Here is a 26495-nt window from a genome sequence, read left to right on the forward strand (position 1 = left end):
GTCGGCAATGCTGTGCTTATCGGGATAATTAACCTTCATCCTGGCCTTGTTTTGCTTGCAGATCTAGATGACCCGACCAGATGGTACCCAGATTGTACCCAGATTGTGGGGTTGTAGTCGCGTTGGGTCGAACTAGGGCTGGATTCGATGACGGGATGGTCAATGTCCTCGCCCAGAGCCGTGCATACTATAAGGCCCGGGGAGAAAGATGGGGGAGACGAAGAGGGATGTCTCTAGGATCTCATCAATATCACAGAATCAATAAATCATGCAACCTATAGCCTCTATCCCCGAAGAAGACCGGTTTTCTGTTCTGGTGCCGCGCGCGACCCCTGACCTCCACGGTTTTTGCCACGGATACCCGTTGCGGCGGCATACACTGGAACACAAGGCCAACGAAGGGTCGCTCCAACTGCGCGCCGACTGGGAGAAGTACATCGGGCCCATCGAGCGATGGGGTTCGTGCAATCCCTGGGAGGGCCACTTCGGGGCCGTCGTGCTGCCCTGCTGCAAACCAGAGCGGATGGCGATCGTGAACTATATCTTCGAATGTAGGTCTCGCGCCGCCACGGAATGAGCTCGGACTGACAGTGTAGACGCGTTCATGTACGATAATGTCGTCGAGTCGGCGGCGAAGTCCACCGTGAGTATGCCGTTCGATTCACTCCCTTCACCACTAATGCCACCCCCAGATCAATGCTCATGCGGATGACATCGCCTTGGATGAGACCGAATACCGCACCGTCCGATCCGTCACCGGCACGAAGCAGGTGCAATCGAAGATGCTCCTTGAGCTATTCTCCATCGATCCCATCTGCGCGCAGGTCGTGCTGGACTCGTGGAAGACGATGATCGACACCACTGCCACCAAGGACAAGACGCGCGCGTTCCGCGATTGGGAGGAATACGTGGATTACCGCATCATCGACACTGGCGCCCCGTGAGTAGCCCACCCATGCACATCCGAGCGGGAATCTAACCTCAGCAGGTTCGTCGACATGCTGATGCGCTTCGGGATGGGCTTCGTCCTCACCTCCGAAGAGCAGGCGAGCATCGAGCCCGTGGTGCGACCGTGTTATGCGGCCCTGGGGCTCGCGAACGACTACTTCTCGTTTGATGTGGAGTGGGAGGAGTTCCAACAGTCGGAAGAAACAACCATGACCAACGCCGTCTGGCTGTGTATGAAATGGCACGAGGTTGACGTTCCCACGGCCAAGGAGATGGTACGGGAAGTCACGAATGATTTTGAGAGGCAATACCAGCAGCGCATGGCTGAATACGTCGCTGGCGAGGGAAAAAACAACCGCAAAGTCCAGATCTATCTGCGCGCGCTGGGATATCAGATCCCCGGCAACGTTGCTTGGAGTCTGCGATGCCCGCGGTATCATCCGCATCTGGTGGAGGAGGCCAGTCGACTGCTCCAGGAGAGCATGCAGACTGCTGCCGATGAAGGGTATTTGTCGCCGATGCATGGACAGGCAAAGCGCGCCAGTGTTTCGGAGGAAAGTGAGTCGAGCGAGTCGTCCGTTTGGTCGGTCGCCAACTCGCCTCGCTCGTCCATTTCGTCTGCGGCGGATGATGAGCGGGACGTGGAGGAAGTGAAGCTAGGATCCGAGGTATGTCTTTTGCAGCCTGGCAGACACACCAGCTAATCCGCACAGCACCTGCTGGGCCCAGCCGAGTACATCGCGTCTCTGCCTTCGAAAGGCGTGCGGGAGGCGTTCATCGACGCCCTGAACGTCTGGCTCATGCTGCCCGACCGGCAGGTGAAGCTGCTCAAGTCGATCGCCAAGACACTCCACAATGCCTCGTTGATGTGCGTCCCCCCTTATCTTCTGGTGAAGTGTATGCTGACTCTCGCCCAGGCTGGACGACATCGAGGACTCGTCGCCCTTGCGTCGCGGCCGGCCCGCGACGCACACGGTGTTCGGCGTCGGACAGACCATCAACTCGGCCAACTTCCTCCTCCTGCAGGCCATGGATGAGGTACGCCAGCTGGACGAGACTCAGTGTCTGGACATCTACTTCGAGGAGTTGCGCAATCTGTTCACCGGCCAGAGCTACGACCTGTACTGGACGCGACAGGGCGAGTGTCCGACCGAGGGCGAATACATGGAGATGATCCGACAGAGTATGTGCTTGCTGTCCCATATTAAATAATCTCAAAGAGTCTGGCCTGACACTCCGCAGAAACAGGCGGACTCTTCCGACTCCTCGCGCGACTGATGATCGCCAAGGCACCTGCGCAGCGCAACCGGTGAGCACCCGGAATCCTGCATACCCTATTCTGTACTCAGAATGAGACTAACGCATCCCCAGCGAGATCCCCCTTTCTCCTCTTATCGACCTCCTGGGCGAATACTTCCAAATCCGCGACGACTACAAGAACCTCACCGAGGAGGTACGCTCTCTCCGTTCCCCCGCAGTGTATCGTTGCGTCCTAACTAAACAAAACAGTATACCGGACAGAAAGGCTTCTGCGAAGACCTGGACGAGGGCAAATTCTCCTTCCCGCTGATTCACGCGCTGCGGTCGCAGCCCAAGGATAGTCCGCTTCGCGCGTGGCTGCAGCAGGGCCGAGCAGCAGGCGGGATGGACGTGGCGCTGAAGCAGCGCGTGCTGGATCAGCTGCAGCGGACTGGGAGCATGGAGTATACGTGCGAGACCTTACGGGCGATGATGGGCGAAATCCAGCAGGGGATGGGACGAGTCGAGAGGGAGACGGGGTGCGTTAACTGGGTGTTGAGGTTGTTAGTGCTGAGGTTGGAGGTCTAATGCGAGTGAATGTATAATGCCGTGATGATTAGATTATCCATGCATTAATGATCTGAATTAGCTATCTGGTTTTGTCAGCAATGAATCATCCTCTAGTTCTGCAACCAGCGATGACGTGAGGTGACTTTGTATGTCTCAGACACATTCCGATGACGTCGAAGCGGAACCTGCATTCAACCAGAAAAATGACAGATGGGTATATTACAAAAGTCTAAACTATGATACAGTCTATAAAGTCTATTTACAGCGGAAAAAAACCCGAAATATCAATACGCCAGCGCATTATGCATTATTCGCACACGAGAAACTGCTTCCGGAGCTGTCGTTGTGGATGGCCAACCCGGACACCCACAGCCCGCAGATGCAGATCGTGGCGCCGATGGCAAACAGACCCAAATTGGCCAGGGTGAGCAGGGTCTTGCGCCACGAGTTGAAGTAGTTGCCCCGGTACATGTAGAGCCAGAAGATGCCGGGCAGGCCGAACGAGAACCAACTGGCGAAGAGGGCGCACTGCAGTATAATTAGCATATGGTTGCAGATACAGAGAGCCACGGAAAGCGGAACATACAATCAAGCTGACCAGGTTGCTGAACACAGGGATGGCCTCGGCGATGATCCAGGCGACGATCCAGTAGCCCGCGGCGAGTCCGATCCAGGCACCCACACCCAAGACGCTGCGCTTGTGCATGACGTCCGTGCCGCGGAACAGACGCACGTAGACGTTCTTGATAGCGACGTGGCCCAGCACGACACCGGCGACGACAATGGTGGGGATGGCGACTCCGTAGGCGACCTTGCGGACAACGGGGCCAGCCGAGCCCAGGGCGGGCGACTTGACGTCCTGGCCGGCGTAGCGGTAGATGACGGCGGAAGCGACGGTGTAGAGGATGATCTCGAAACCCTGCAGCATGCACAGGGACTTGGGGAAGTCCTTAGGGTTCTTCATCTCGGCAATAAACCCGAAGAAGGCGGGGTGGCCGCAGTAGGCGAATCCGATGTTGGTCACGGCGGAGAAGCCGTTCACGAAGCTCGTCTTGCGGGTGAGTTGCATGGGTTCGGTGGAGGGTTGCTCGATGCCGACGCCGATCATGGTGATGAGGACGGCGGAGAAGATACTGATGAAGCAGGCGATGGCGAACCAGGAGACGTTCTTCATGGTGCGCGGCAGGGAGCAGAGGAAGGATAGGATCAGGCCGACGACGCCGAAGACCACGGAGCAGGTGCCATGGTCGGTGAGGGTGTTCATCATGACGGTGAAGGTCACCAGGTGACTGCCGGAGGCGAACATGAAGAAGAGCAGCTGGGCGACTTCGATGAAGATGCGACCGGGTTTACCCATCAGGACCTCGCCCGCGTCGGCCATGCTGTGGATGAAGGGATATCGCGCCCGGAATTGACCGATGACATAACCGGAGTAGGTGGCGACCACGCCCAAGCCGACAATGAGGATAATAGCCCTGGAGGGAGTCAGCAATCCGAACAGACAGTAGCCTGACTGACAACAAAGAGACTCACGGGATGAGGCCGACAGTAGCAACAGTCGAGGGGAGTGAGAGGACACCCAGGGACACCGTCTCAGCAATCATCACTAGCAGGATTAGTTAGACATGGTCGGGTTATAGATAGTATGATATCACGGAGATCACATACAGAAGCCGGATTGCCTAATCCCCAAAAAGACGTTAATATCAGATCGATCTGTAGAACAACCAATTGAAACACAATATGATATCACTTACCACCACTCCAAGGTCTTATATTGTACCTCGCCAACATGTTCGCCTCCAAAAGGATCCTGATCCTCGACAGGGGCCTTGAGGTCGGAGTCCCAGGCCTCGGGGTCGGTTCGGGACCCCGAGCCATATTCGATATCTTTGACTTCCGGCGACGACATGACGAACTTCCTGGGGGTGGGGAGGGGGAGAGAGGGAGGAGGAAGAAGGGGAAAGAGAGGAAGAGAGAGGAAGGAAGGAAGAGTGAAAGGGAGGAAGGGCTAAAGGAAAGCAATGGACAGCCAGCACTGGCCTGGGGAGTTATTATACGCAGAGTGAGTGAAGCATTGACGGCTGGGCAGCTGGTTTTTGTTAGTTAATAGTTCGGGCAGTGCAGCAAATCAGATCCCCGACAAGTGCAATTTCTGCGGGCGTGACACAGATTTTGCTGGGGCCAGTTTGCCTCAGCGCCGATATCGGGACTGGGGCATGGGCTGGTGCGACGTTTTCACTTCTCGATGGCCCACTCGGCCAGGAACCTGGTGGAGTGGGGGAGTTTTCCACGGGAATTCGGTGAGAATCACAAAGGATTGTGTTGTGGTCTGTCCTGAGTGAGTCTGGAGGAGATAGGGCAGAGGACTGGAGGTAGTGTCGTCTACCTGCATGATGGCGGTGATACTACCTGCAATACCAAGTAACTACTAAAGTGCTCAGAGCAAATAAGCTATCCGGGGACACTCCGGAACCATACCTTAAGTCCCTACCAGGCTGAGAGGCAAAAGAATGCAGTCATGGTGGAAACTGCAGTGGAAAAGTCCAACTACCGCATTGGGGCAAAGGCGGGGCAGAGTGGCAACTAGTTAGTGGCAATCCACCAGTCCAAACCCAGGAAGTGGCTGAGTCAGCCCCGTGCCGCTTCCGACTCAGCCGTCGTGGACTAGTCCAGAAGCAGCTAGCGGCATCGATCTCGGAGCAGGAGCAACTGCTCTCCGCCTCTCTGCAGGCCGATCTCGCCTGCCTCGCATCTCCTTTCGCCTCCAGATAGCATCTCGCCTTCACCTTCTGCCATTAATTAGCGCTGTCGGCAGCTCACGATCCGCTGCAGGCTAAAAACAAGCATATCCTATAGTCTGGTTCACCATTGAGCTTGATTGCAGGGCTGTCGGAAATGACTCATGCCGTACCGCGCCCGGGCTCCTATATCGGCCCCGAACTTTGACTCAGTCGGGTCAACACCTCCTGGTCTGCTCCAGACTCCAGATGAGGGCCGGGGAGATCCATCGCCTGCCTCACTGGATCGGTGGCACTGTCTGGAACACCCATTGGCTCTGTTAGCCGACGGGCAGAGTAAGGTTGAGGTTGACAACGGGCCGGACAAGGAGTTGGCAGTGTACCACAGTATCATTTCATTGCTACGCGCAGGTCTACAACTATTGTTCACTCACGATACCCCCAGCTCTAGATCTCCACACCCGTCAGAGTATTCTCCCACGGAACATCGGGTAGGCAACGACCACGTGGTGCTAGCCGAGTCAGGCTCGGGTCGCTGCAGCTCCTACCTCGGAAATGGCATGCGGTCTTGCTTCCTCGCCGTCTGACATCGGGAACTAAGTAGCCAGTGGTGGAGATCTGCCCGGCAGTTGGCAGTACCGATCTTTGACAGCAGGCACGGCATACGAGCGCGTGGGTGGAATGTAGATGAAGACTACTCTTGAGCGGGCCAGCCCAGGTCTGGAACGGGGTTCGGGAATGCTGTCTTCCTTGCTATGCTGCTGCTTCGCTTAACCAGACACATGAATGCAGCAAGGACTTCGTTTCTACTGCACCAATGTTGGACGATGTTTAGTAATGTCTAAGCTGAGAGGGTCCGGCTGGAGGCTTGGTCCAACATATCACGACCACGTGCCGTTCCGGACAACGGTTAATACTGAGCACAGTTCGTGCCTGCCTGGTTTGAGAGTGCATCATGCAAAAATATGGAAGATTGGATAAGCAGTCACTTATGTCAATGGCGGTTGAACTCAGCTTTAACTAGTTGTACTATACATTCTGTTCTCCCGACTGACCTTGAACGACTCAAGCTAGACTTCACCCCAGTTGACAGCCTCACTTCTCCAACTGTCGACGGATCGAATCGCGCACCAACTCCTGCAAGGACTGTGTGTCCACGACCCCAATATCCTCGTTGTCCCGCCGTTCATACAGCGTGCCGCCCTCGGCCCAGATACGCCGCAGAGTATACAACGTGGCAAGGGGCGTCCCCTTCTCCCAGGCCTCCTGCTCCAACTTCCGGAGCTCATCCAGCGAGGTATACTCGACCTTCCACCTCTGACCGGACTGGAACTCGAACTCCTGGAGGATCTCCTTGGGAGTGGTGGTGAACGAGTTCAGCTTGAGGGCGCGGTACTTGGCCTGGTCCCAGTGGGTGAGGGCGTGGACCACGAATCGGCCGACACTAGAAACCATCAGCATCACCAACTCAATCTAGCCCCCTCCGCAACCCGATTGCATCGCAATCGAAGTAAGCAAACAAATCCAAGCCAATGACAAGCCAACAGAACCCCATCGAACCAGGAAGTATGGACATCACCACCACGCAACAACGAAGCACAGAAACGAAAAGAAAGGAAGAACCTACTCAGAACACCCACTCAAACTAATCCGCCCCTCACCATCGCCGACGAGCACGGCCTTGGCCGCCTTGACATCAAACGACCCAGCCTGCGGCGCCGCCGGCACATCCGCCAAGAAGAAGGGGTAATCGGCATACGGTCCGGTGACGACGTAGGCGTACTCCAGCTGGTCGCGTAGCTTGGCCAGCGCCGCGCGCACCTTGAGTTTCTGCTGATGGGGCTTCTCGTCCTTGGAGGCGGGGCCGTACTCGATGTCGGTGCCGTACTCCGAGGGCAGGAAGCGGCGCACGCTCGCCGATGCGGCGGCCAGTTCGATCAGTGGGATCTGCGCGGCTAGTGCGTCGCGGCCGAGCGCTGAGACGACCGTGTCGAAATCTGTGGTTCCCAGTTTAGTTCGGTTCGGTTCGGTGGAGGATCGCATGCGGTGGTAGTGCATTTGTTGTGCACGGGAAGGACAGGTTTGGGCTTGGGGGTTCGGGGAAAGGACTGTAAACGTACCCGCGTAGGCTTTGCGCACCTCGTCGGCGTTGGCGATGTCGCCCACCAGGATATCGACGCCCTGGCGTCGTAGCTTGTCCAGCACTTCGGTCTTGGTCTGCAGCGAGTTGGGGCTCGTGAAGATGGCGAAACGGCCGAAGTGCGGGCGGGCGTCCAGGAGGGCCTGCGTGATGTACGAGCCGATGTTGCCGGTGGCACCGAAGATGAGGATGTTGAATTTGTCGGACATGGTGTAGAGTGTAGAGATAGAGGATTAGAGGGGATGTTGGGGGGAGGGGGGGAGTGGAAGGTAGCTGAAGGAGAAATACGAAGTAATGATGACAGCAAACGTGAGGGGAATGATTTATTAATAAACAAGCCAGGCGGCAATGGCATTCTTTTCCCCGATTTCCCCGCTTACCCCGCCGGATCAAGATCCGCGATAAGATGCCCGATGAAGACATCATTTCCACACAGAATAACCCCATGGTCATTGTTGTCAGTCGGATACTGTTCCGACAGTTCAATATACTATCAGCAACTATCAGCAGTGCCCTCCATCCACTCAACTCCCCGCAAGTGCACTTCACCTTCAAATGCAGCCACATCCGTTGATCCGCGTATCCGGCATCTACGGGCGTTTGCGGAAGTAGCAAGACTCGCATGGATACACACAACAAAAAGCAAATCGTGGCTGATTATCAACGGCAAACAATTCGTATATCATTATGTATCCTCGTCAATCCTAAAAGAAAATCAATCTATATACTTTTGTATCCCTATAACCAAGCCATCTACATTTATCGACGCAGCCACGTTAGTATCCAAGAACCAAGACCTCAGGTAACATGCTCCTTCTCCTCCTCCTTCGGAATCCGCACACACGTCACGGTGATCAGAGCGGCCACCAGCTGGCAGCCCAACGCGAACCACCAGATGGCGCGCAGACCCTGCAGACCCACGTCTCCCTCCGGGGTCTTGTCGACGCGCGTGCCGATCGCATCGGCCACACTGGTTAGGATGGCCGAGCTGAGGTTCTGGTTGGTGACCAGCAAACTGCCGGCGCTGCCCTGGTACGAGCGGGCGACGTTGCTGGTGATGAAGATCGAGGCGGCGGCGAAGGCCAGGTCCGGGCCGAAGGTCACCAAGGCGATGCCGGGGAAGGAGAGGGCCCAGTAGATGGTGTTGGCCGTCTGGGGGAGGAAGAAGGCGGGACCGAGGGTGAAGGCGAACATGGAGATGGTGTAGATATAATGGCCCGGCACGAGGTGTAGCGTGCGACTGACGACCCAGGTGGCGAACACCCCGACGAGGGCGTTGGGGATGTGGTACAGCGCCACGGCGACCGGCGTGGCGTGCTGGATGCGCAGCCAGAATTGGATCGCGTAGAACTGCCAGCCTCCGAAGAACGACCCGAAGCCCAGGAAGTACGCGATCATCAGCGGCGTGAAGCCCTTGGTCGACCAGAGCCGGTTGGGGATCAACGGCCGCGCCACGTGCCGTTCGGTGATGAACAAACCCACCAGCAGCACAATGCCCAGCACCGTCAACGCGATCGTGTACGGCGACCAGTTGGTCACGCCGCCCTGCGTGAGACCAAACAGCAGACACACGCAGCCGCCCACCGCGAACCCGGCCCCCAGGTAGTCGAACTGCTTCAGGGAGGGGGCTTCGGTGCCGGCGACGTCCGCCACCGGGCGCAGTGGCGGGATGGCGAAGAAGGCTGCCACGGCACAGAGCGCGGTGATCATCGCGTTCGAACCAAAGATCCAGGGGAGATGATGGAACAGGAGTCCGCCCTGGATGGCTCCGAGCGAGAAGCCGAAGGGCGCGCAAGCGGCCATGGCGCTGAAGACCCGATTCTTGCGGACGCCGGGCTTGTACACGCGGCCGAGAATGCTCATGCTGCCCGAGACCAGCACGCCGATGGCGAGCCCCTGCATGGCGCGCACAATGAAGAAGAGGATGCGGCGCGAGGGCGACAGGGAGAAGGCGCCAATGAGGTTCCACAGCGTGAGCCAGGTGAAGGCGCCCACCATCAGGGGTCGCGGAGGCGTTAAATCGGTCAACGAGCCGGAGACGACCACCGAAAGACCGTTGGCCACGTTGAAGGCGCCGACAAGCCAGGGGAGCTCGGTGTTGCTGATACCCAGGGCGGCGCGGAGTTGGATTTGCGGCGCGAGCATGTCTCCCAGGAGGAAGGAGAAGAGCATCAAACCGACGGAGCAGACGGCAATCAGCAGGAGCTCCGCGGCAAAGCTGGACAATTCCGAAGGGACGCCCTGCCGCGCAGCCTTCGAAGCCTCGGGGGGTGGAGAGCCTGCTTCGTCGGCGTGAACATTGTCGCCAGGGTATGCCACCGCAGAGGGACGGCGGAACCGCGGACCGGTGGCAGACAACGCGATGGCGTCCTCATCGTCACTGCTCTCATCGCGAGGGCGAGTGATCGCCTGGGGGAATTTCTTGAGTACATCGGCGGGGACAGCGACTTTGGGGCCCAGAAGAGGGTCCGGGGTCTGCGCCCCCGTGGCCGGTGTGGCAGCGAAACGACTGCTGCCAATGCCGGGCTGGGGATCCGAGGTAGAGGTTCGGCGAGACATGGCAGCTGAGGACAGGCCCGAGATGGGCTTTTCCTCGACGGACTGGGGGGTTGCGAGTGGTCGGGGGTGGGATATGGAGGTGGCATGGTGGAGGAGATTAGCGGTGGAGTGTCAGTTCATCGTCATGGTTTTATATCTCTCTTGAGAGCCTCGGAAAAGAGAGCCCGGAGGCAGTGATAGTAGAACATTGTTCAACACACAAGCACACAGCTCTCTCATGGTGGCCACGATGACTGGAGGTGGGGAGACAAGCACAGAGACACAGACGCTAAGGGTTGAATTTTGCAGGGCTAAAACCAGAGCAGCAAAGTAAGCATCAATCCCTTGCGGTGGTTTGCGCGTCGCTCTTGCTGGTGGAGCCCTTCATCCACGGTTGGCTCCACGGCCCTGGATCAGACTGGATCCTTCTTGAGTCTTGAATCCTCGGAAACTGGTTTCCTTTCTGTGCCAGCTTGGTCGACATGCTGTTGCCACCGCTGTGCCCGTGGGTCGCGCTCTTATCGCGGTGTGATATCTCCTCGTGGTGGCTGTTTGGGCATCCACGGTGGATGCCTGAGAATCGTACTCATGTAGTTCTGCAGTACATTGACTACTGACTGCTGTAATGGTCAATTATTAAGGCAACTGCGAGAGACATACCAGGTTTGAAACCCCGCGCTGAGTTGTGCAATGATCTCCCGATCGACAGGACAAGGCAGCTCTGGGATCGCCATCTTGCTCATAAAGGGACCGACGATCTGGTTTGCTCAGCTTACCTTCGTGCAGACTGGGAACGGAGGGGTAGACTTTCTACGAAGCAGGCATAGGGGTGGTGGGACCTAAATAGGTGTGAGCATCGCCTCTCCAGGGAGCAGGCAATTGAATGAATGCTGCTTCAATCCCCGGTCGGCCCGACTCGGTTGCCCTAATTCGACCTCCATCGGCATCCCAACTCAGTCTGTCCCTTCTCGGACGCCAGTTCCGGGTCGGAATGATCCAGCAGGCCATCGCCGTGGCTGGAATTGAAGATCGGTCACGCAACTGTCAAATCCGACCGTGGACAAGGTGGTGCGCCGATGCCGATACAGGGCAATCGGAATCGGGCGGCATAGCATGATAAGATGAGACCGCGTCAGCCCACGAACTCCTGGATGGTAACACCATCGATCTCTCTAAGATGACGAGGAATGGCAGGCGTCAGCTGATGCTGAGCGTGCACATGTACCCAGCAGCGATGGCGGAGCAGGTCAGGGCGAGACAGGAATACAAATAGCAGTCACCATCTAGATGAGGTGCTGCAGTAGTGGCTTCAACTTACCGACATTTACATTGACCCTAGTTTAGCACCTCTGATCCTAGTTCGGATCCTTGTTTTTAATCCTATAATCCTCCCTTCTTATCACATTCACTGCTAGTCCAGCAATTGCCCCGCCATCTCCGCCTAGCATCTCACCTGATTTACTCCAATCTCACCCTCAATATCATCACTATCACCACCACCACCAACACCACCACCACTATCATCACAAAACCATGGACTCCGAAGCCATCGGCATCCTCTCCATCGGCGAGATGGGCTTCGGCATCGCCCAGCTCCTCCGCGCCCACCAATACCGCGTGCTAACCTACGCCTCAGACCGAAGGTAAGCACCCCTGCCCCCCGGATCCTACGACTCTAACCACCAACGCAACAGCGAATCGACGCAACGCCGCGCCTGGACCGCAGGCATCGAACTGCGGCACTCGCTCCAAGACCTAATCGACAACAGCGACGTGCTGCTCTCGATCGTGCCGCCAGTCGAGGCCCTCCCGACAGCCGAGCGCATCATCGCCGCCGCAACAGCGCGCCACTTCGTGCGCGACGCACCGCTGCACATCGTGGACCTGAACGCCGTATCACCGACGACCGCACACGAGCTGGCGCGCCTGTACACCAACGCGGGCCCGCACCTCCGCATCCTCTCGGGGGGCATCATTGGGGCGCCGCCGCGGCTCCTCTCCTTGCCTGATCAGGAGCAGGAGCAGAACCAGCAACAACAAGAAAACCAACAAGAAGACCAGGAAGGAAAGAAAGGGAACGAAAGATGGCACCGCCCAGCACTGGTCGTCTCCGGCCCCGAACCCCTACCCGACGCCCAACTAGCCACCGTGCTCAACCTCCGCCACGTGTCCCAGGAAATCGGCAGGGCCGCCGCCCTGAAGATGTGCTTCGCCGCGCTAACCAAGGGCTTCACGGCGCTGGCCATCGAATCCTACACCACGGCCGACGGATTCGGCGTCCTCCCGGACCTGCGCGCCCTGCTGCACGAGTATAACCCTGCGGCGCTGGGGATGGCGGAGCGCGGGGTCGTGGGCATGCCGTCTAGGGCGTATCGGTGGGTGCATGAGATGCGCGAGATCGGGCGCACGATGGCTGAGGGGGGGTTTAATGCTGACGTGTAAGTCTCCTTTCCTTTCCTTTCCTTCGTCCCGTGGGAGCAGGATGAAGGGGAAGTGGGGACAGGGCTGATGAAATCGAACAGGTTCAATGGCATCGCTGATGTTTATCAGGCTGTGGCGGAGGATCCGGTTCTCGGACGCGAGAAGCCTGACGAGAGGTTGCGGGGACAGACGGTCGAGGATGTCGTGGAGTGTTTGCAGCAGAGTTTGAAGGTCAAGACTGAGTGATTGGACGACACCTCCATCGTGGCTTGGTCGGAGTGTTCAGGTTCGTATATAAGTTGTAGCCAGGGATTTCTTAGATTAGAAAGATATGACGGGTCCAAGTCACTCAATCTAGATATGTTAGAATTCACAACCCTACTCCTACGTGCTTACAACATCAGTCAACATGTGTGATAACATCAATTCGTGTATTCTAGTGCTGTACTTTACAGACAGTCGGAAGACAACCCGGCATCATTGAATTAAACGATCGTCCTAAAAGTGTACACGAAGAGAAAAATATGTCTAATGCTACCGCCTCATCTCACTCGTAGCCTCTCATTTACAAGACGGCCAGGGCGATGATACCGACGACGGCACCGAGCAGGGAGCCAGGGAGGACACGGCCGGAACCACCGGTGAAGAGGCCGGAGGAAGAGGCGGCGGCAGCGGAGGTGCCGGTGCCGGAGGAAGAAGAGCCGGAGCTGGAAGAACCGGAGCTACCGGCACCAGCACTGGCGGAGGGGATCAGACCCAAGCTGGCGGAGGGCTTGAAGCCGGGGTAGGTGCCGTTGCCGTGGCCGGCCCAGGTGCTGTTGCGGCCACCCCAGCTGCCGGAGGCGGAGCCAGAGCCGGAGGAGCCAGAGCCAGAGCCGGAGGAGCCAGAGCCGGAGCCGGAACCGGAGCCGGAACCAGAGCCGGAGGAACCGGAGCCAGAGCCAGAGGAGCCAGAGCCAGAGCCGGAGCCGGACTTAGAGCCAGAAGAAGAGCCAGAGCCAGACTTGCCAGCACCAGAGGTGGAAGAGGAGGAAGACGAAGAAGAGGTGGTGTTCTTGCAAGACAGGTCGAACAGAGGGGTGGTGCTCAGGGTGCTGCCAACGATACCGAAGCTAGGGTTGGGGGTGCTGGTGGCGCTGGTGTCCTGGAGAATGTACCACCAGGTGTTGGTGTTGCCAAACAGAGGGCAGCCAACCTCATCCCAGAAGATCTTGGCGTTGGCCGTGTTGGCGACAGCATCACCCTGCGAGTCACCGCTGACGGGCCATCCAGTCTCGGTGATCCAGACCTCCTTGCCGCCAGCCACGGCCTTGGTCTTGTCGACAGAGTCCAGGAAGAGCTCCTTGGCGTTGCTGATGTCGTTCTTGAAGGTCTTCTGCCAGAAGGGGTAGCCGTCGAAACCGAGCCAGTCGACAGCATCGATCACGGCGGAGTTGGAGCTGTTGGTCCACGAATCCCAGGTGTCGACGTGGCCGATGGGAGCCTTGGCCAAGCTAGTGCCGGCGATGACCTCGCGCACCTGCTTGATGTACTCGACGAGCTCATCGGGGTTGACACCGACACCGGCCGAGGCCTGGACACCCTCGACAGAGTTGCGGTACAGATCCTCACTGCCGACGGAGATACCGACCACGAGCTTGGCGAAGTCGTCGCCGTACTGGGAGATGGCGGACTTGAGGGCGGCGATCTCGTTGGCCATGCCACCTCCAGAGGCCCACAAACCGAGCAGGAGGGAAGTATCTTGCGCGATGGCGGCGGGGATGGCGGAGATGACATCGTTGGTGCTGTAGGCTTGCTGGGGGGGGGAGGTCAGCGGGGAGAACGTATGCAGTGAGTGGCATCGCATAGGAGACTTACGATCATGGTGTAGAGACGAGCACTGGTGAAGCCCGAAGTGCCAACCAGGTTCTTAGCGGTCTTGAACTCGGCCTCGAAGTCGGCCTGGAACTTGGAGCTCTCATCGGGCTTCTTGTTGCCGTAGTTGAAACCCTGGTGGGCAGCCTGGGCAGTGGCAGCCGCGAGGGCCAGGGCGGCCAAGGTGGAAGTGTAGTGCATGGTGGATAATAGAGATTGACGCTGGTGAGAGTGAAAGTGAGTGTCGTAGAAGATTGAGTGAATGCAAGGAACGGGAGTTGGAAAAGAATGACAAGTCCGCGTTCACACGAGAGGGAGAGAGAGAGAGAGGAGGATGGGGGATGGGGAGAAAGCAAAGAAAAAGAAGAGGGGAAGAAAGAGAGAGAGAGAGAGAGAGAGAAAGACGGGCAAATAAAAGAAAGCAAGCAGAAAGCGGGAGAGGCAATCAGCAAAGAAGGAAAAGCTGGGCCTAGACTGAGTAAGACTGTAAGTAAGACTGAATGATAACCAACGGCCCACAGCCCTAGTTTCCGCTCCACGGCTGAGAATAGCACACGTCGATTTCCCCCCCCCCCAATGAGGCATTAATTGTACCTGTTGGCCCTGGAACCTTCACTGTCAGTGGCTCCAGTGGCTTTCTGAGTGGATCTGCCAGTGGGGAGAGAGGGACTGGAAGAAGTGGGAGAAGTGGAAGAAGTGGTCCGGAGATGACGACGGTCCTTTTGCTGCTTCCCCTGCCCCTGATCGAGAATTAATTAATTCATTTGCCTTATAGATGTAGTGGGATCTGGCCCAAGTCTCCAGGGGTTCTTCACAGAGCAGACTGTTTCTCGACTCTTTCTCTTTCTCTCGGTCGCACAACCCATTCACTCTCCTGTCTGCCCCTGACTGTCAGCAATCCAGCAACCCCTCCTGCAGGTACCGAAACTACCGTCTTATTTCCTCAGGATCTAATTCGGGACGCTCCTCACGCACGGTGGCTTGGTCTCCCGGCGATCGTTTCCTTGACTGCTGATCGATCATTTCCCCTGACCGACGTGTACTGTACAGTACACCAAGTCAGCAGTGGCCTGACGTCAACGGTCGGTAGATGACTGTTGCGTCGTGCATCTGCCCTCTCGTGTTGACGAGATCCGAGGTGATTGACACTTGGTTCTCTGGTGATTTATTTTCCTGTCCATTCTAAATCCAGGCCACGGCTTGAGGCTGGATTCAACACCACTCTTCTAGACCACCATCTATCTTAATGAGGCTGTATTAAAAGGGCAATGGTCGGGCACTATTGGCACTAGATCAGGGGAGAGAGCCGGGCAAGGGCCCGGGTTGTGTCACGTGTTGTGAGGTTGTTCTCAAGGATTCTGTAGAACCCGTCTCTGGGTGGAGAGATGAGATCCTGACTTGAAGCACTATCCTTTGACATGGCTCGGTAGAACAAATGTCAGATGAAGGGGTGTTGAGCATGCAACTGACATCTTCTGATGCTCTCATGTATCCATGCATCAACCGGACCAAAGTTGCACGCACATCTATGCTTCACCCTGGAGAGTGGATGACCCTTTCAGACTCAGAGACATGTCTTAGCGAGCGATCTATTCATAGTCTCCAGGCTCTCATCTCTCTTTCTTTCGTTCCCGGAATCTCCCCTGACCAACTGGAGAAACCAAATGGAGAAAACCCGCCACACACGCCACTTCCCCAGCCAATCGGACGACACCGCACGGGGAAGTGGTGGGGCAGGGCGGTGTGATGAAGCAGCCGGCAGAATGACTCAGCACCCGCTTTTCCTCTGCAACCCGCGATTGGCTCCAACACAATCCGAGGAACACCAATTTACGGACGAGGCAATGAAGTGGCAGGTATCCCAACTTTGGCTCTCCGATCTCGGCCACGTGGGAAATTTCTCAGCGGGGGATGATGGAGATCAGTGCTCATGGGGGACGATGGCTGATTAATCGAGGTGCGAAGGCCGAGGGGCTTCCGTCGGGCACACCACATGATTACTATAAAAAAATATATATACTGGGGTTACCAATTGCCAAAAAAACACTTCAGGTTCCTGTGTACTACTCATCATCATGTCTGACTCCTCTCGAGAGATACAGATGGTATACATGCACAATAACCTAGCAGTAAACCGTCATGGAAAACGGCAGAACACTGGCCGCGGCGTAGTAGAGCGATCTACTATCGATCAGAATATATAAGCTACATACACCCCGGTCAATCCAATACCTCCAGCACCAACACCCAATCCACATGATCCCCAGCAGTCGGGGGCATGAAGCTTCGAACCAAGCTCTGTTCACACTGGGTGTAATCAAACCGACTATACACCCCCCGCAGCGGATCATACCAGCTCGCCTGCACCGCGCAGGACTTCAAGCTCCGCGTGTCGACCTGGAATGACTTCCCCGTGGGGGTATACACCAGAATCCAGCCGCCGTCCCGATCGCGCGTGGCCGTGACCCGAGCGTCATCCGCGCCCACATCGCCCACCAGGAGATCCTGCGCAGGCACGCGCCGGAAATAGCTCGACGCTCCGCGGTCCATCACCACCTTCTGGATCCACTGCATCTGACTCGACCCGGGGAGCACGAGGTCCGTCGCCCAGTTGTCCCCGGGGCCACTCCCATCCGACTGAAATAATCCGGGGATGGCCATCTGCTGCACCGCGTTGGCCCCGTACGTGAGGCCCGCTGCGCCGGAGAACACCTGATGGCCCTGCTGTCAGCGATAAATCATTTATGGAGCCGCTCCAGGAGACAGGATCGACGCACCGCCTGCCAGCTGCCGATGCGCACGTCGCTGGCATTCCAGTAGGAAGCGTTGTGGTTGCCATTATTGTACCGATGCTCGTAGTGCGCCTCGTTGTCAATCACCGGCCGCGGGCGACCGCCGGCTTGTGAGCCCGCCGCATACATGAGCTCCACAGGCTCCCAGCCGCGACGGCAATTCCACCACGGGATCGGAGGGTTGGGCGCATAGTCCGCATGGCCCGACTGACTGCTGTCCAGCGTGAGCCAGCTGCGGTTCCCCAAGAACGCGTGCGCCAGCGCGATCGGTCCTCCCGTGAACCACTGGTTGGTCGGGTGGATGGTCATCAGGGGCCACCAGTCGTCCGCCGATGGCGACGATGAGGCAGAGAGTGCTTGTCGCTCGCCGGCTACGATCCCTTCGGCCAGCGCATCGTAGACGGGCGACCAGTCGATCACCTCGTAGGTCGGTGGGACACCCCCGCGGGAATAGTCGGCCTTGACGGCAGTCTTATTCTGCCAGTACGGGTTGGTGTCGGCGACGAGGGTTTTGGGGAGGTAGGGATACCGCTGGCCGATGAACTTCCCGAAGGTCGGCGCGGTCGTAGCGTTGAGAACGCTAGCCGAGTTGTCTGGTCCCGATTAGCACCCAATGCTTACACCCAATGCTCACAGGAGGATGGAGAACTATGAACGCACCGCTGCCGTGCACAAACTTGCCCCAGGCGGGCACCATACAGATACGAATGCCTTTGCTCCATGCCAGGGACACGATGGAGTCGATATACGCCCAGTAGGCCTCGTTCGGCCGTGTCACATCTTCGTCGATGAAAGTCAGATCCCCATTGCAGTTGGGACTGGCAATCCCTTCCTGCGTGAAGCCCACGGCGAGGACCACGGTGAATCCCTTGCGCGCTCGATCCGACAGATATGTCTCGGCCTCACTGTAGTTGAGGCGATGGAACAACAGCCACGCCGTGTCTGCCTGCCAGAAGAATGGCGCTCCATTCGATTGCTGCAGGAACCGGCCGTCGGGGGACGGAGTGATGGCATAGTCTGCGGGCACTTGCCAGGCCGCCGTTTGGATGATGTGGAGGGCGATATAGAGAAAGACAGTCCTGAGCATGGTGAGGTTACCTTGACCCGAGTATCGCAAGCATTGCAATAACAGTGGCCTCACCGAGATGGGGGTCTCCTTTCTTGATCATGGAAGCGAAAGCCTGCTGCAGGTTGACCGCATCAGTGGATTGAGCAATAAGTATCCCTAGTGAAATCCCACCAATGGTGGATTGCATTGATAGATGGGGCCGTAAATCCCGGTTAAATTCGTCAACTCCATATTTACCCCGCAATCTGCACTGTACTTGTAGAGCAAAGTAACGAAGACATCATACCAGTCCACCTCCAACTCAGGCTATTCGATCCTGCATGGTAACTCCCCTGCATGATCCTCTGATTACCTCGGAAGAATCTCCACCAACCATGGACGCCATCAGCAATGAGGGTCTCCCCTGGAATGACCGAGGAAAGGAGCCTTGCAGGCTGTTCTAGTTGAAATACCGTCGAGGCACGCACTGTGCACCGCAAGGCATGCCTTCCTCACACTAAAGCACGTCCGAATCACTTCCTGACACCTTCCCACCACCATGAAATCTGCGCTGGCGGCGCTCGTCCTTGCCCTAGCATCGGGCACTGCAGTTTGCGCGCCGTCGAAACGATCGCAAGCATTGCTGAAGAAGTTCTCTTCTCTGGTAGTCTTCGGCGACAGCTACACCGATGACGGCGTCTACTCATACACCCCACCAGTGGCAGAGCAGGTAGGAAGAGAATCTCTACGACCGCTCAAGCTCCCGAGCAATCACTAACAATCATCAATTAGTCCACCAACGAATGGGACGGCGGCCGGGCCTGGCCGAGCTATGTCCAGCAGTACTCCGGCATCAATCTGTACGACTATGCCGTCGCCGGGGCGGTATGCGATGTGATGGTGGCCAACAGCCAGCGCAACGCGGTGAAACAGGACCAGCTGCCCGCCTTTCTGGCCGACCGCCAATACATCAACAAGACAACCGGCCAGACCGCGCTCATCAACCGGCCCGAGGAGACGGTCTATGCGATCTGGATCGGCACCAATGACCTGGGCTACGGCGGATTCCTCACCGAGGTCCAGCCCGCGGGCATGCCGCTGACCTACTTCACCGAGTGCGTGTACACCCAGCTCGATCGGCTCCACGCCATCGGCGCGCGGAACTTCGTGCTGATGAACCTGGCGCCCCTCGACCTGGCCCCGGAGTACGCCCTGCCGCAAAACGGGGGCCTGCCTGCCGGCGAGTACTGGACGGACAAGTCCACGTATAATGCCAATATCACGCAGTCGAGCGAGAAGATGCGCCAGTACGCGACGATGGTGAACGCCGTGTTCGAGTATCAGACGCCGTATGACGTCCAAATCGCCAAGCGGTATCCGCATAGCAGCTTTGCCATTTATGATGTGCACTCCTTGGTAAGGACGGTTTCTTTCTGCTTTAACGGTGCAGAGGGAGAGAATGTAAAGCTGACATGTTCACACAGATGACTGATATCTGGAAGAACCCGTCCAACTACCTGAACGGGACTGCGCCGTTAAATGTCACCAGCTCGATATACCGATGCGGCAACGCCTGCAAGTCAAACGCAGTACGTGACAGCTACATGTGGTGGAACGACCTTCACCCGTCCGAGCAAACGGACCGCATCATCGCGCGAGAGTTTGTTAAATTGGTCAAGGGACAGAGCAAGTGGGCCACGTATTGGAGAAGCTAGAGTTGCCGGGTCGTAGGATGAGCGAGTTGCTATGCAATGTCTTGTTGTGTCCGAAAAGAGATAGCAATCGAAAGCTCCTGTTTCCTAAACTGTATGTTCTCCCTCATTGGTGCTTCCAAGATTTAGGTGTAGTTGAGGGTCAAGTGAGAACAGGGGAACGGAGGGACAAGTCATGCAGACTTGAATCCTTAGGCGGATCGGCCCGGAAGTGAGCCCAACAATTATCCTGTCGACCAGGTTGATATCTAGTAGCTAAAAGGTTAACCATAGTATGTACTCCGTACTGATCGTACCACTCGGACAGTTGAGGAGCAGAGTTTCCTTCGCGGACAACAAATGCTTCACCATCCACGTACGCATCATCTCCACTAACAAATCATGCACAACTCTCATTGACCGTCGCGACCTGCCTTAAATCTCTCAGGAAAAGATCGACGATCTGTATAGGTCCTTACGAATAGATCCAAACAGAGTGCCCTAGACTTTACACCTGATACTGGAATGAGCCCACTTTGATCCGTCGGATGCCGTCGTTATCTCCGAGGCAATTCCCCGAGTCCGAGTCTCCGAAACAGGGATGCTCGCTGCATCAATGCATGGATAAAATGCCCTTGCAGGTCTTGAAAAGATGAAAGCGGAAGACTTGGCTTATATCAGCGTCAGAAACTTATCGTGCAACAGATCGAAATGACCGTCTCCAATGAAGAGCCCCGACCGTTGCAGGTCCTGATCATAGGCGCAGGCATTGCAGGCTTGACTGCTGCGATTGCGCTGGGGAAACAAGGGCATAATGTTTTCGTATGGCCGACCCATGCTCTCCGAAAAGCTAGCCGTTCTATGTACTGTACTGATTGTGCTAGATCCTAGAAAAGTCCAAGTTCTCTCGCGAAGCCGGGGCCGCCATCCATGTGCCACCCAATTGTACCGCGTTACTGAACTGGCTCGATATCGACCCAAAGGACTTTGGAGGCACTCTCCTAGAGCAGGTTTAACTGTTCAGTTCTATATGTGTAGCATTGCTGTATAAATGCTAAGCCGCGACTAGATTCACCGGTACGATACCCTGGGCAACCTGAAGTACAAGAAGGAGTTCGATGGCATTCGACACATGTGGCAAGCAGTAAGTCGCATACTCTCACGACTCGAGGATAGGGCTCATAACTTGGTAGGAATGGTATCTCGTGCATCGAGTTGACCTGCACAACTATCTCAAGCAGCGGGCCCTGCAGACGGCAACCCTGCATATGGGCTGCAAAATCGTCAGCATTGACGTAACCAGTGAGCGTCCGTCAGTCACTCTCGAGAATGGGGAAAGGTTCGAGGGGGACTTGTTGCTGGGTGCAGATGGGCTCCACGTAGGCTACTACGGTCTTGCAACAAGACACTCGACAGCAGATCTGACCATCGCAACAGTCCATCGTACGCAACGAGATAGGGCAGCAACCGCCTTCTCCCTTTCCAGCTGGAAAGTCCTGTTTCCGGTGGCTTCTAGCCACAGATGAATTGTGTCAGCTGCCTGCGACGAAATACCTAGTCCAGGAGCCCGGAGTCTTCATCGAATGGGCAGGTGACGATCGACGGCTGGTAGCATATCCATGCTCTAACAACAATGTAATTAACCTCTGCGCTTTCCTCCCGACAGCGGAGGCCGGAGGACTTGGCGAAGGTAAAATGATACCCTTTTTGTGAGATTGAATCTCTAACTCGTTCAACAGGCTGGCAAGCCGTCGGAAGCAAGGATGCCCTCGTATCTGGATTCGCGAATTTCGGGCCCGCGGTCAAAGAACTGGTGGACGTGGCGGATGATAGCCTCAAAGTATGGGAGCTCTTCGATATGGAAGCTCTCCCAACGTGGGTCAGAGGCCGGTCAGCCTTGCTAGGAGATGCTGCACATCCCTTCCAACCCTGTACGCGAAAAGTGACTTTCCTATTGAAGTTGCAGTGTGCTAACAGCTCCATAGATATGGGCCAGGGTGGCGCGATGGCGATCGAGGATGCGGTGTCCTTAGCAGTGCTGCTACCCACGGGTACTCGAGTCGGTGACATCCCCGCCCGCCTGGAATTGTACGAGAAAGCCCGTCGGTCACGTATTGAGCTTGTATTGGATTATACTCGCAAGAATGGCGTGGACGACAATGATACCACAGCCAAGAGAATGTCAGGTATGACCTCAATAGCCATTCGTTGTGTGAAAGCTTTTGCTTATGAAGATACTAGCCGCGGAAATGGTCAAGTTTATGGGAATCTGCTTCTCTCACAACGAAGTAAAAAGTTCCACCGCGCTCCTGGAGCTGGCCAAAGAGGGTTGAGTGGCGTAGCTGCTGTATCCAAAGACTGATAGACATTCCTTCATTCCGCTATGGGAGCTATTATCCCGTATTTCTAGAATAGATAAATTGAGCCGATTCTGTTGCGTTATATTCATCCGGGGGACCGCTTCAGACCGGACTTGCTGCTTGAGCAGTAATGTCGCCAGAATAAGGAATCAAAAGAAGTCTGCGAAACCCGGTCCGAAGATTTCCCTAAAGAGATCACTGAAGCTGTCACCAGTCAAGTCAGAGCCCATAGCTATTGTGGTATCCGTGAGCAAGGAGTCATAAACTGGGTCCTGAAGATTGTTTGCCGGCGTGTTGCTGACAACTGGTGATGGGGTAGGATAGCCCGAGGTATGCCTGGGGTGGAGACCCTTCACTGGCTCATGCTGAATCCTTCTTGCCAAATCAGCTCTCGAACGCACAATACCCAGGAGATGTTCCCCCAGCAAGGCGGCAATACCAAAGCGATGTGATGGTGTAGTCCCTGCGCGCTCGAGCTGTAATGCAACCTGCGAAAGGAGGGCAAGTAATTCAGTATCCCTTCCTGGTAGAATCCCGTACACCAAGGGAAACAGCTTCAAGGCCAGAACCGCGGCGTAGGAGATCATAGCCCATGTTGGTGCAAGCATGCAGTAGAGTGGCTCGCCTACCATCCGTAAATCGCGCACTGCAACTTCGCAGGTATGAATTGCAGCTTGCAGGCAATCTTGTCGGATGGTCTCAATATGCCGATTGCCGCTTTGACTTGCTTGAAGAGCAAATGACAGGATCCATAATCGGTTGTGAAGGTATACGTAGTAGAGGAATATTGTCGCAAGTTGTTCAGAAGGCTCTGCCGCACTGTACGGTACCGGAAGCCACTCGATACACCACATTTCCAGCGCGTCGTCGACAAGTCTTTTCACCCAGTGCGGATCATCCGGTGTTGCTTTTCTCTGGGTCCGCAAGTCAGCATGGATAGAGGCCAGGTGACGACGCAGTAGGATGAAGGCACACGTATGCTTGTCGGTTGCGTCTGCTAGCGGATGCTTCCACCAGGCCTCGATGTTTGCGATCAGCTCGGTATCGGGAAAGGGGTTGATGCGTCCACGCGCAGCGCTGTTCGCTCGCTCCCAGAGTAGTATTCGAAACCATGTGCGCTCTTTGTTTCTGATGAGCCGTTGACGATAAGTGCTCTCGGTGGAGTCCTCGTTGTGGTGGGTGGATGAAAGTTGAGCGCCTCGTTGGTTTGCGACTTGAGGGGACAGTGGAGTCATGGCATCAGGTGGAGCTTGTTCTTCATCGAATGATACCATGAGCTGCCCGAATGGCCTCGAGTGTTGATCTAGCCCAAGCTCTGCTGCAGTCCCAAAAGCGTACATTGTGTAGAGCCAGGTCCTCTCTTCGGCTAGTGATTTTGCTGGGGTGGCAGAAAGTAGAGAGATGTAATACCCTTGCACAATCTCAACCGACTTCAACCCACAGGTATGAACATGCCGGGATAGCTTCTCTCCATGGAGCTGCAGACGCCTTGCCAACGAGGAATGCGTCCGGTCGAATTGCGCAGTAAGCGCCAAGATCCAGGTGAAGAGGAGAGCGGACTGCGACCGGACAAACTCCGGGGTGTGTAGCAAGGGATCTAGAATGCCGTTGACGGGGTGAAGACGAGCAAAATAACTGTATAGATCTTAGCATTAGTTTGTTTGAACTGTGCTCGTTAGACTGACATCGGAAACAACGCGTGGGCTTCTTCCATTGTGACCAGGCCCAAATCCACTGGATCGAGATCGGGCCCGACATCACGAAATGCGGTCGGACTTGGTTGCTTGAAATAGTCCACGTTTCTCCCAGTCTTGGAAGTAGACGCAAAAAGAGTATCCAGGCCCGTCTCGAGGGTTTCTCGACTGAGGTGCAGACCCAAGGAGACATAGCCTGGCCGAGATAGCAGGTCCCTCCCTCTGCCGGGCTCGGTAAGTTCCTTTGATGGCTGTGATTCACTCGTATGAAGAGGTTCAGAGGCATCGGCTAGTAGTGCAAGCGGATTGCTCACGGGCTGAAGGGAATGTTGCGAGAGGGCCTCATGCGATGTAGATACCGATGGCTGGGGGACGGGGGAGATGGTGGCCTTAGGCAACGAGGTCGAACCGGGGCCCTTGCGGAGTTCTGCCTGAATCTGGCGGTAAGCTTTTTCGATGCCTGAGAAGCGGCCGACTGCCCCCGGTTTGCGGCCCAGAGGCCGTGCTGGAGGAATCACGCACGCGCGTTGGTTGCGCACGCAGCGATCGCACGGAGAGTTAGTCGAGCTCTCCTTTCGTGTGCATCGCATCTACTTCCGAGGGTTAGCCTGGTTGTTTGGCGTGTCTGTGGTATCAGCGCACCTTGAGCTTTCTGCATGCTTCGCAGGCGGCTGGCGCAACTGGCCGGGTGGATTGCGGCGGTGCTGGTTCTTCGCTTGTGCGCGTCGCCATGGTCAGAGGCCGGTTGGCTAGGACCGATGCGCATGATTTGAATCAGACTATTGGTGTTAGTTAGTCTGAATTAAGGAATGAAGTTTGTTGGCAAGTTGACAATGAGGGGAGAAGTGTGGGGAAGAGGAGAGAGAAATTACGGGGGGAAGTCACGGCCGGGCGGGCACGGGACCCGGCCTTTTATTTTAGAGACCGGAGGGTGGTATATGTATACACAGTGAATAGATTTACTAGTATATTCTCTTTTCACACCTCACAACATTTCATAAAAACCCAGAATATTTCTTCAATATCCAACTACATTTGACTACCACCCAATCAGGATGAAATCACTCAAGGTAGACGTGTTGGTCTGCGGAGGGGGCATGTCAGGCATGGCCTGCACCGCCTTCGCAGCCGGGCAGAGATTGAGCCGGTTGTGATTTTCTATATGGAAGCTATAGCGGTGACTGCAGGCCCCAATGCAAAAGCGCGCCGTATTCTAACCGACTCCTCTATTTCACATCTCTATAGTAAAATACTCAAATCCAAACAATCCTACTCCCCCTCCACACCGCCCTCCTCAACCCCCAACCCAAACATGGCAACACTATTCCTCCACGCCGCCCGAGCAACAACCTCAAGACCCAGACCCTTAACCCCAGCAACAACCCTGGCAACCCTCTCAATAGCACAACTCTCATTCCTCCCCTTAACCATCAACCCAGCCACAAACCGCCCATGCTTCCGCGAAGCAGGCAACTCCGTGGCACCCACCAAATACTTTTTAACGCGCTCATCCCCCTCAAGCACCTCACACCACGGCGCATCCGTCTCCAACTGCAACCGATCCAACGGAATCGCCCTAACCATCTCCAATCCCTCGTCCGTGCGGAAACTAACCCCGTTGACACTGATCCCGAGCCCGAGATCCACCAGCCGCTGCATCTCATCCCGCGTACCGGTGAACGAATGCACGAGTCCACCCTTAGGCAGCCGGGGCAGATACGGTTCAATTAGTCGGATGACGTCGTCGCAAGACTCACGTACGTGCAGGAAAAACGGCAGTTGTGGGAACTGTGTCGCGGCGAGCTCCAGCTGTAGACTGAAGGCTGCTTGTTGGGTGGCTTTGTTGGCGCGGTCGAGGTAGCTGTAGTCTAGTCCGATTTCGCCGAAGGCGACTAGTGGGCTGGGTGTTTGCGCGAGGAGGGTTTGTGCGAGGGTCGTTAGGGTGGTTAGGTAGTCTTGGTTGGGGGTTAGGGGTTGCTCGGTTGTGGCGGTGGTGAAGAGCTCGTCGGCGTGGTAGGGGTGTACGCCCAGCGTCATCGTGCACATTGCCGGGTGTGCTTGCACCACTTCCAGGTTGGCGTGCGCCCCCGCCAAATTCATAGTCGTCAGCATGATCTTCTCGCAGTTGTGGGCTTGCGCGCGCTTCAGCACTTGGTCGAAGTCCGGCGCGTGGTATTGCTTGCCCCGGTAGATGCCTTGGAATTGATCCGCCGTGTAGGTTACGGCTACCTGGTTCGGGGTCAGTGGGTGGTTCATGGCATAAAGTAGGCGACGGCAGGGACGGGGCTTACGTCTGCATAACGCAGTCGGGGGTTTGAGTCGGCCATGATGAGCGTAGTTAGATAGTCAGAGACAGATGGTTTGCTGCTAAGAAAGTTATATTGGTTGGAAATGTGTTGCAGTCGCGAGGGTTATAGAAAACAAAATTCAATCATGGATGTGTTGATGCCTCATTCTAT

General features: G+C 56.2%; 11 protein-coding genes across 11 annotated transcripts; 4 read left to right on the top strand and 7 right to left on the bottom strand.

Moving 5' to 3' along the window:
- Positions 1-268: 268 nt before the first annotated feature.
- Positions 269-2775, top strand: BO97DRAFT_420162 (bifunctional terpene synthase/polyprenyl synthetase family protein; the record flags this gene model as incomplete). The annotated part of the gene is made up of 9 exons (XM_025696626.1): positions 269-551; positions 597-643; positions 693-940; positions 989-1616; positions 1662-1816; positions 1866-2131; positions 2191-2257; positions 2320-2401; positions 2458-2775. The coding sequence occupies 9 exons, from the start codon at positions 269-271 to the stop codon at positions 2773-2775; spliced, it is 2094 nt and encodes a 697-aa protein (XP_025555922.1).
- A 74-nt stretch (positions 2776-2849) lies between these two features.
- Positions 2850-4731, bottom strand: BO97DRAFT_402405 (amino acid transporter). The gene is made up of 5 exons (XM_025694495.1): positions 4515-4731; positions 4426-4439; positions 4291-4363; positions 3344-4232; positions 2850-3285 (listed from the first exon to the last, which is right to left on the bottom strand). Exons 1-5 carry the CDS (start codon positions 4667-4669, stop codon positions 3058-3060), a joined length of 1359 nt encoding a protein of 452 aa, XP_025555923.1. The 5' UTR covers positions 4670-4731; the 3' UTR covers positions 2850-3057.
- Positions 4732-6482: 1751 nt separating this feature from the next.
- On the bottom strand, positions 6483-7889 carry BO97DRAFT_402406 (aromatic alcohol reductase). Its single transcript, XM_025694496.1, has 3 exons — positions 7619-7889; positions 7126-7495; positions 6483-6942 (listed from the first exon to the last, which is right to left on the bottom strand). The coding sequence occupies exons 1-3, from the start codon at positions 7845-7847 to the stop codon at positions 6594-6596; spliced, it is 948 nt and encodes a 315-aa protein (XP_025555924.1). The 5' UTR covers positions 7848-7889; the 3' UTR covers positions 6483-6593.
- A 196-nt stretch (positions 7890-8085) lies between these two features.
- Positions 8086-10591, bottom strand: BO97DRAFT_75198 (efflux pump antibiotic resistance protein). Its single transcript, XM_025701042.1, has 3 exons — positions 8396-10591; positions 8188-8342; positions 8086-8128 (listed from the first exon to the last, which is right to left on the bottom strand). Exon 1 carries the CDS (start codon positions 10195-10197, stop codon positions 8437-8439), a length of 1761 nt encoding a protein of 586 aa, XP_025555925.1. The 5' UTR covers positions 10198-10591; the 3' UTR covers positions 8086-8128; positions 8188-8342; positions 8396-8436.
- A 956-nt stretch (positions 10592-11547) lies between these two features.
- Positions 11548-12870, top strand: BO97DRAFT_402408 (6-phosphogluconate dehydrogenase C-terminal domain-like protein). Its single transcript, XM_025694497.1, has 3 exons — positions 11548-11819; positions 11871-12614; positions 12699-12870. The coding sequence occupies exons 1-3, from the start codon at positions 11710-11712 to the stop codon at positions 12841-12843; spliced, it is 999 nt and encodes a 332-aa protein (XP_025555926.1). The 5' UTR covers positions 11548-11709; the 3' UTR covers positions 12844-12870.
- On the bottom strand, positions 12787-14784 carry bgt2 (GPI-anchored beta-1,3-endoglucanase EglC). The gene is made up of 2 exons (XM_025693265.1): positions 14455-14784; positions 12787-14392 (listed from the first exon to the last, which is right to left on the bottom strand). Exons 1-2 carry the CDS (start codon positions 14650-14652, stop codon positions 13163-13165), a joined length of 1428 nt encoding a protein of 475 aa, XP_025555927.1. The 5' UTR covers positions 14653-14784; the 3' UTR covers positions 12787-13162.
- A 1887-nt stretch (positions 14785-16671) lies between these two features.
- BO97DRAFT_439734 (glycoside hydrolase family 140 protein) lies at positions 16672-18442 on the bottom strand (the record flags this gene model as incomplete). Its single annotated transcript, XM_025698008.1, has 3 exons — positions 17904-18442; positions 17229-17836; positions 16672-17163 (listed from the first exon to the last, which is right to left on the bottom strand). The coding sequence occupies exons 1-3, from the start codon at positions 18328-18330 to the stop codon at positions 16672-16674; spliced, it is 1527 nt and encodes a 508-aa protein (XP_025555928.1). The 5' UTR covers positions 18331-18442.
- A 169-nt stretch (positions 18443-18611) lies between these two features.
- Positions 18612-20330, top strand: BO97DRAFT_75410 (SGNH/GDSL hydrolase family protein). Its single transcript, XM_025701043.1, has 3 exons — positions 18612-19021; positions 19084-19707; positions 19776-20330. Exons 1-3 carry the CDS (start codon positions 18851-18853, stop codon positions 20004-20006), a joined length of 1026 nt encoding a protein of 341 aa, XP_025555929.1. The 5' UTR covers positions 18612-18850; the 3' UTR covers positions 20007-20330.
- A 338-nt stretch (positions 20331-20668) lies between these two features.
- On the top strand, positions 20669-22315 carry BO97DRAFT_467363 (FAD/NAD(P)-binding domain-containing protein; the record flags this gene model as incomplete). The annotated part of the gene is made up of 8 exons (XM_025699644.1): positions 20669-20804; positions 20867-20992; positions 21052-21126; positions 21176-21361; positions 21420-21672; positions 21722-21913; positions 21968-22168; positions 22224-22315. Exons 1-8 carry the CDS (start codon positions 20694-20696, stop codon positions 22313-22315), a joined length of 1236 nt encoding a protein of 411 aa, XP_025555930.1. The 5' UTR covers positions 20669-20693.
- Positions 22316-22329: 14 nt separating this feature from the next.
- On the bottom strand, positions 22330-24626 carry BO97DRAFT_467364 (fungal specific transcription factor domain-containing protein; the record flags this gene model as incomplete). Its single annotated transcript, XM_025699645.1, has 4 exons — positions 22330-22707; positions 22744-23508; positions 23614-23977; positions 24028-24626. 4 exons carry the CDS (start codon positions 24624-24626, stop codon positions 22492-22494), a joined length of 1944 nt encoding a protein of 647 aa, XP_025555931.1. The 3' UTR covers positions 22330-22491.
- Positions 24627-25305: 679 nt separating this feature from the next.
- BO97DRAFT_452675 (TatD family hydrolase) lies at positions 25306-26412 on the bottom strand (the record flags this gene model as incomplete). The annotated part of the gene is made up of 2 exons (XM_025699036.1): positions 26328-26412; positions 25306-26265 (listed from the first exon to the last, which is right to left on the bottom strand). The coding sequence occupies exons 1-2, from the start codon at positions 26361-26363 to the stop codon at positions 25306-25308; spliced, it is 996 nt and encodes a 331-aa protein (XP_025555932.1). The 5' UTR covers positions 26364-26412.
- Positions 26413-26495: the final 83 nt, after the last annotated feature.

The sequence above is a fragment of the Aspergillus homomorphus genome (assembly GCF_003184865.1).
Source record: "Aspergillus homomorphus CBS 101889 unplaced genomic scaffold BO97scaffold_2, whole genome shotgun sequence".
In the NCBI taxonomy this organism is placed as follows: Eukaryota; Fungi; Ascomycota; class Eurotiomycetes; order Eurotiales; family Aspergillaceae; genus Aspergillus; species Aspergillus homomorphus.

What these genes read in the sequence shown, in the direction of transcription:
- BO97DRAFT_402408 (XM_025694497.1), top strand. Translation starts at nt 11,710, where the DNA reads ATGGACTCCGAAGCCATCGGCATCCTCTCCATCGGCGAGATGGGCTTC. An exon ending in ACCTACGCCTCAGACCGAAG is followed by an intron (nt 11,820 to 11,870) that starts GTAAGCACCCCT and finishes CCAACGCAACAG; the next exon opens with CGAATCGACGCAACGCCGCG. An exon ending in GGGGGGTTTAATGCTGACGT is followed by an intron (nt 12,615 to 12,698) that starts GTAAGTCTCCTT and finishes GAAATCGAACAG; the next exon opens with GTTCAATGGCATCGCTGATG.
- BO97DRAFT_402405 (XM_025694495.1), bottom strand. Translation starts at nt 4,669, where the DNA reads ATGTCGTCGCCGGAAGTCAAAGATATCGAATATGGCTCGGGGTCCCGA. An exon ending in GCTACTGTCGGCCTCATCCC is followed by an intron (nt 4,233 to 4,290) that starts GTGAGTCTCTTT and finishes GACTCCCTCCAG; the next exon opens with GGCTATTATCCTCATTGTCG. An exon ending in GCAACCTGGTCAGCTTGATT is followed by an intron (nt 3,286 to 3,343) that starts GTATGTTCCGCT and finishes ATTATACTGCAG; the next exon opens with TGCGCCCTCTTCGCCAGTTG.
- bgt2 (XM_025693265.1), bottom strand. Translation starts at nt 14,652, where the DNA reads ATGCACTACACTTCCACCTTGGCCGCCCTGGCCCTCGCGGCTGCCACT. An exon ending in CTCGTCTCTACACCATGATC is followed by an intron (nt 14,393 to 14,454) that starts GTAAGTCTCCTA and finishes TCCCCCCCCCAG; the next exon opens with CAAGCCTACAGCACCAACGA.
- BO97DRAFT_75410 (XM_025701043.1), top strand. Translation starts at nt 18,851, where the DNA reads ATGAAATCTGCGCTGGCGGCGCTCGTCCTTGCCCTAGCATCGGGCACT. An exon ending in CCCCACCAGTGGCAGAGCAG is followed by an intron (nt 19,022 to 19,083) that starts GTAGGAAGAGAA and finishes ATCATCAATTAG; the next exon opens with TCCACCAACGAATGGGACGG. An exon ending in TTTATGATGTGCACTCCTTG is followed by an intron (nt 19,708 to 19,775) that starts GTAAGGACGGTT and finishes ATGTTCACACAG; the next exon opens with ATGACTGATATCTGGAAGAA.
- BO97DRAFT_402406 (XM_025694496.1), bottom strand. Translation starts at nt 7,847, where the DNA reads ATGTCCGACAAATTCAACATCCTCATCTTCGGTGCCACCGGCAACATC. An exon ending in GGTGCGCAAAGCCTACGCGG is followed by an intron (nt 7,496 to 7,618) that starts GTACGTTTACAG and finishes TGGGAACCACAG; the next exon opens with ATTTCGACACGGTCGTCTCA. An exon ending in AGTTTGAGTGGGTGTTCTGA is followed by an intron (nt 6,943 to 7,125) that starts GTAGGTTCTTCC and finishes GATGGTTTCTAG; the next exon opens with TGTCGGCCGATTCGTGGTCC.
- BO97DRAFT_75198 (XM_025701042.1), bottom strand. Translation starts at nt 10,197, where the DNA reads ATGTCTCGCCGAACCTCTACCTCGGATCCCCAGCCCGGCATTGGCAGC.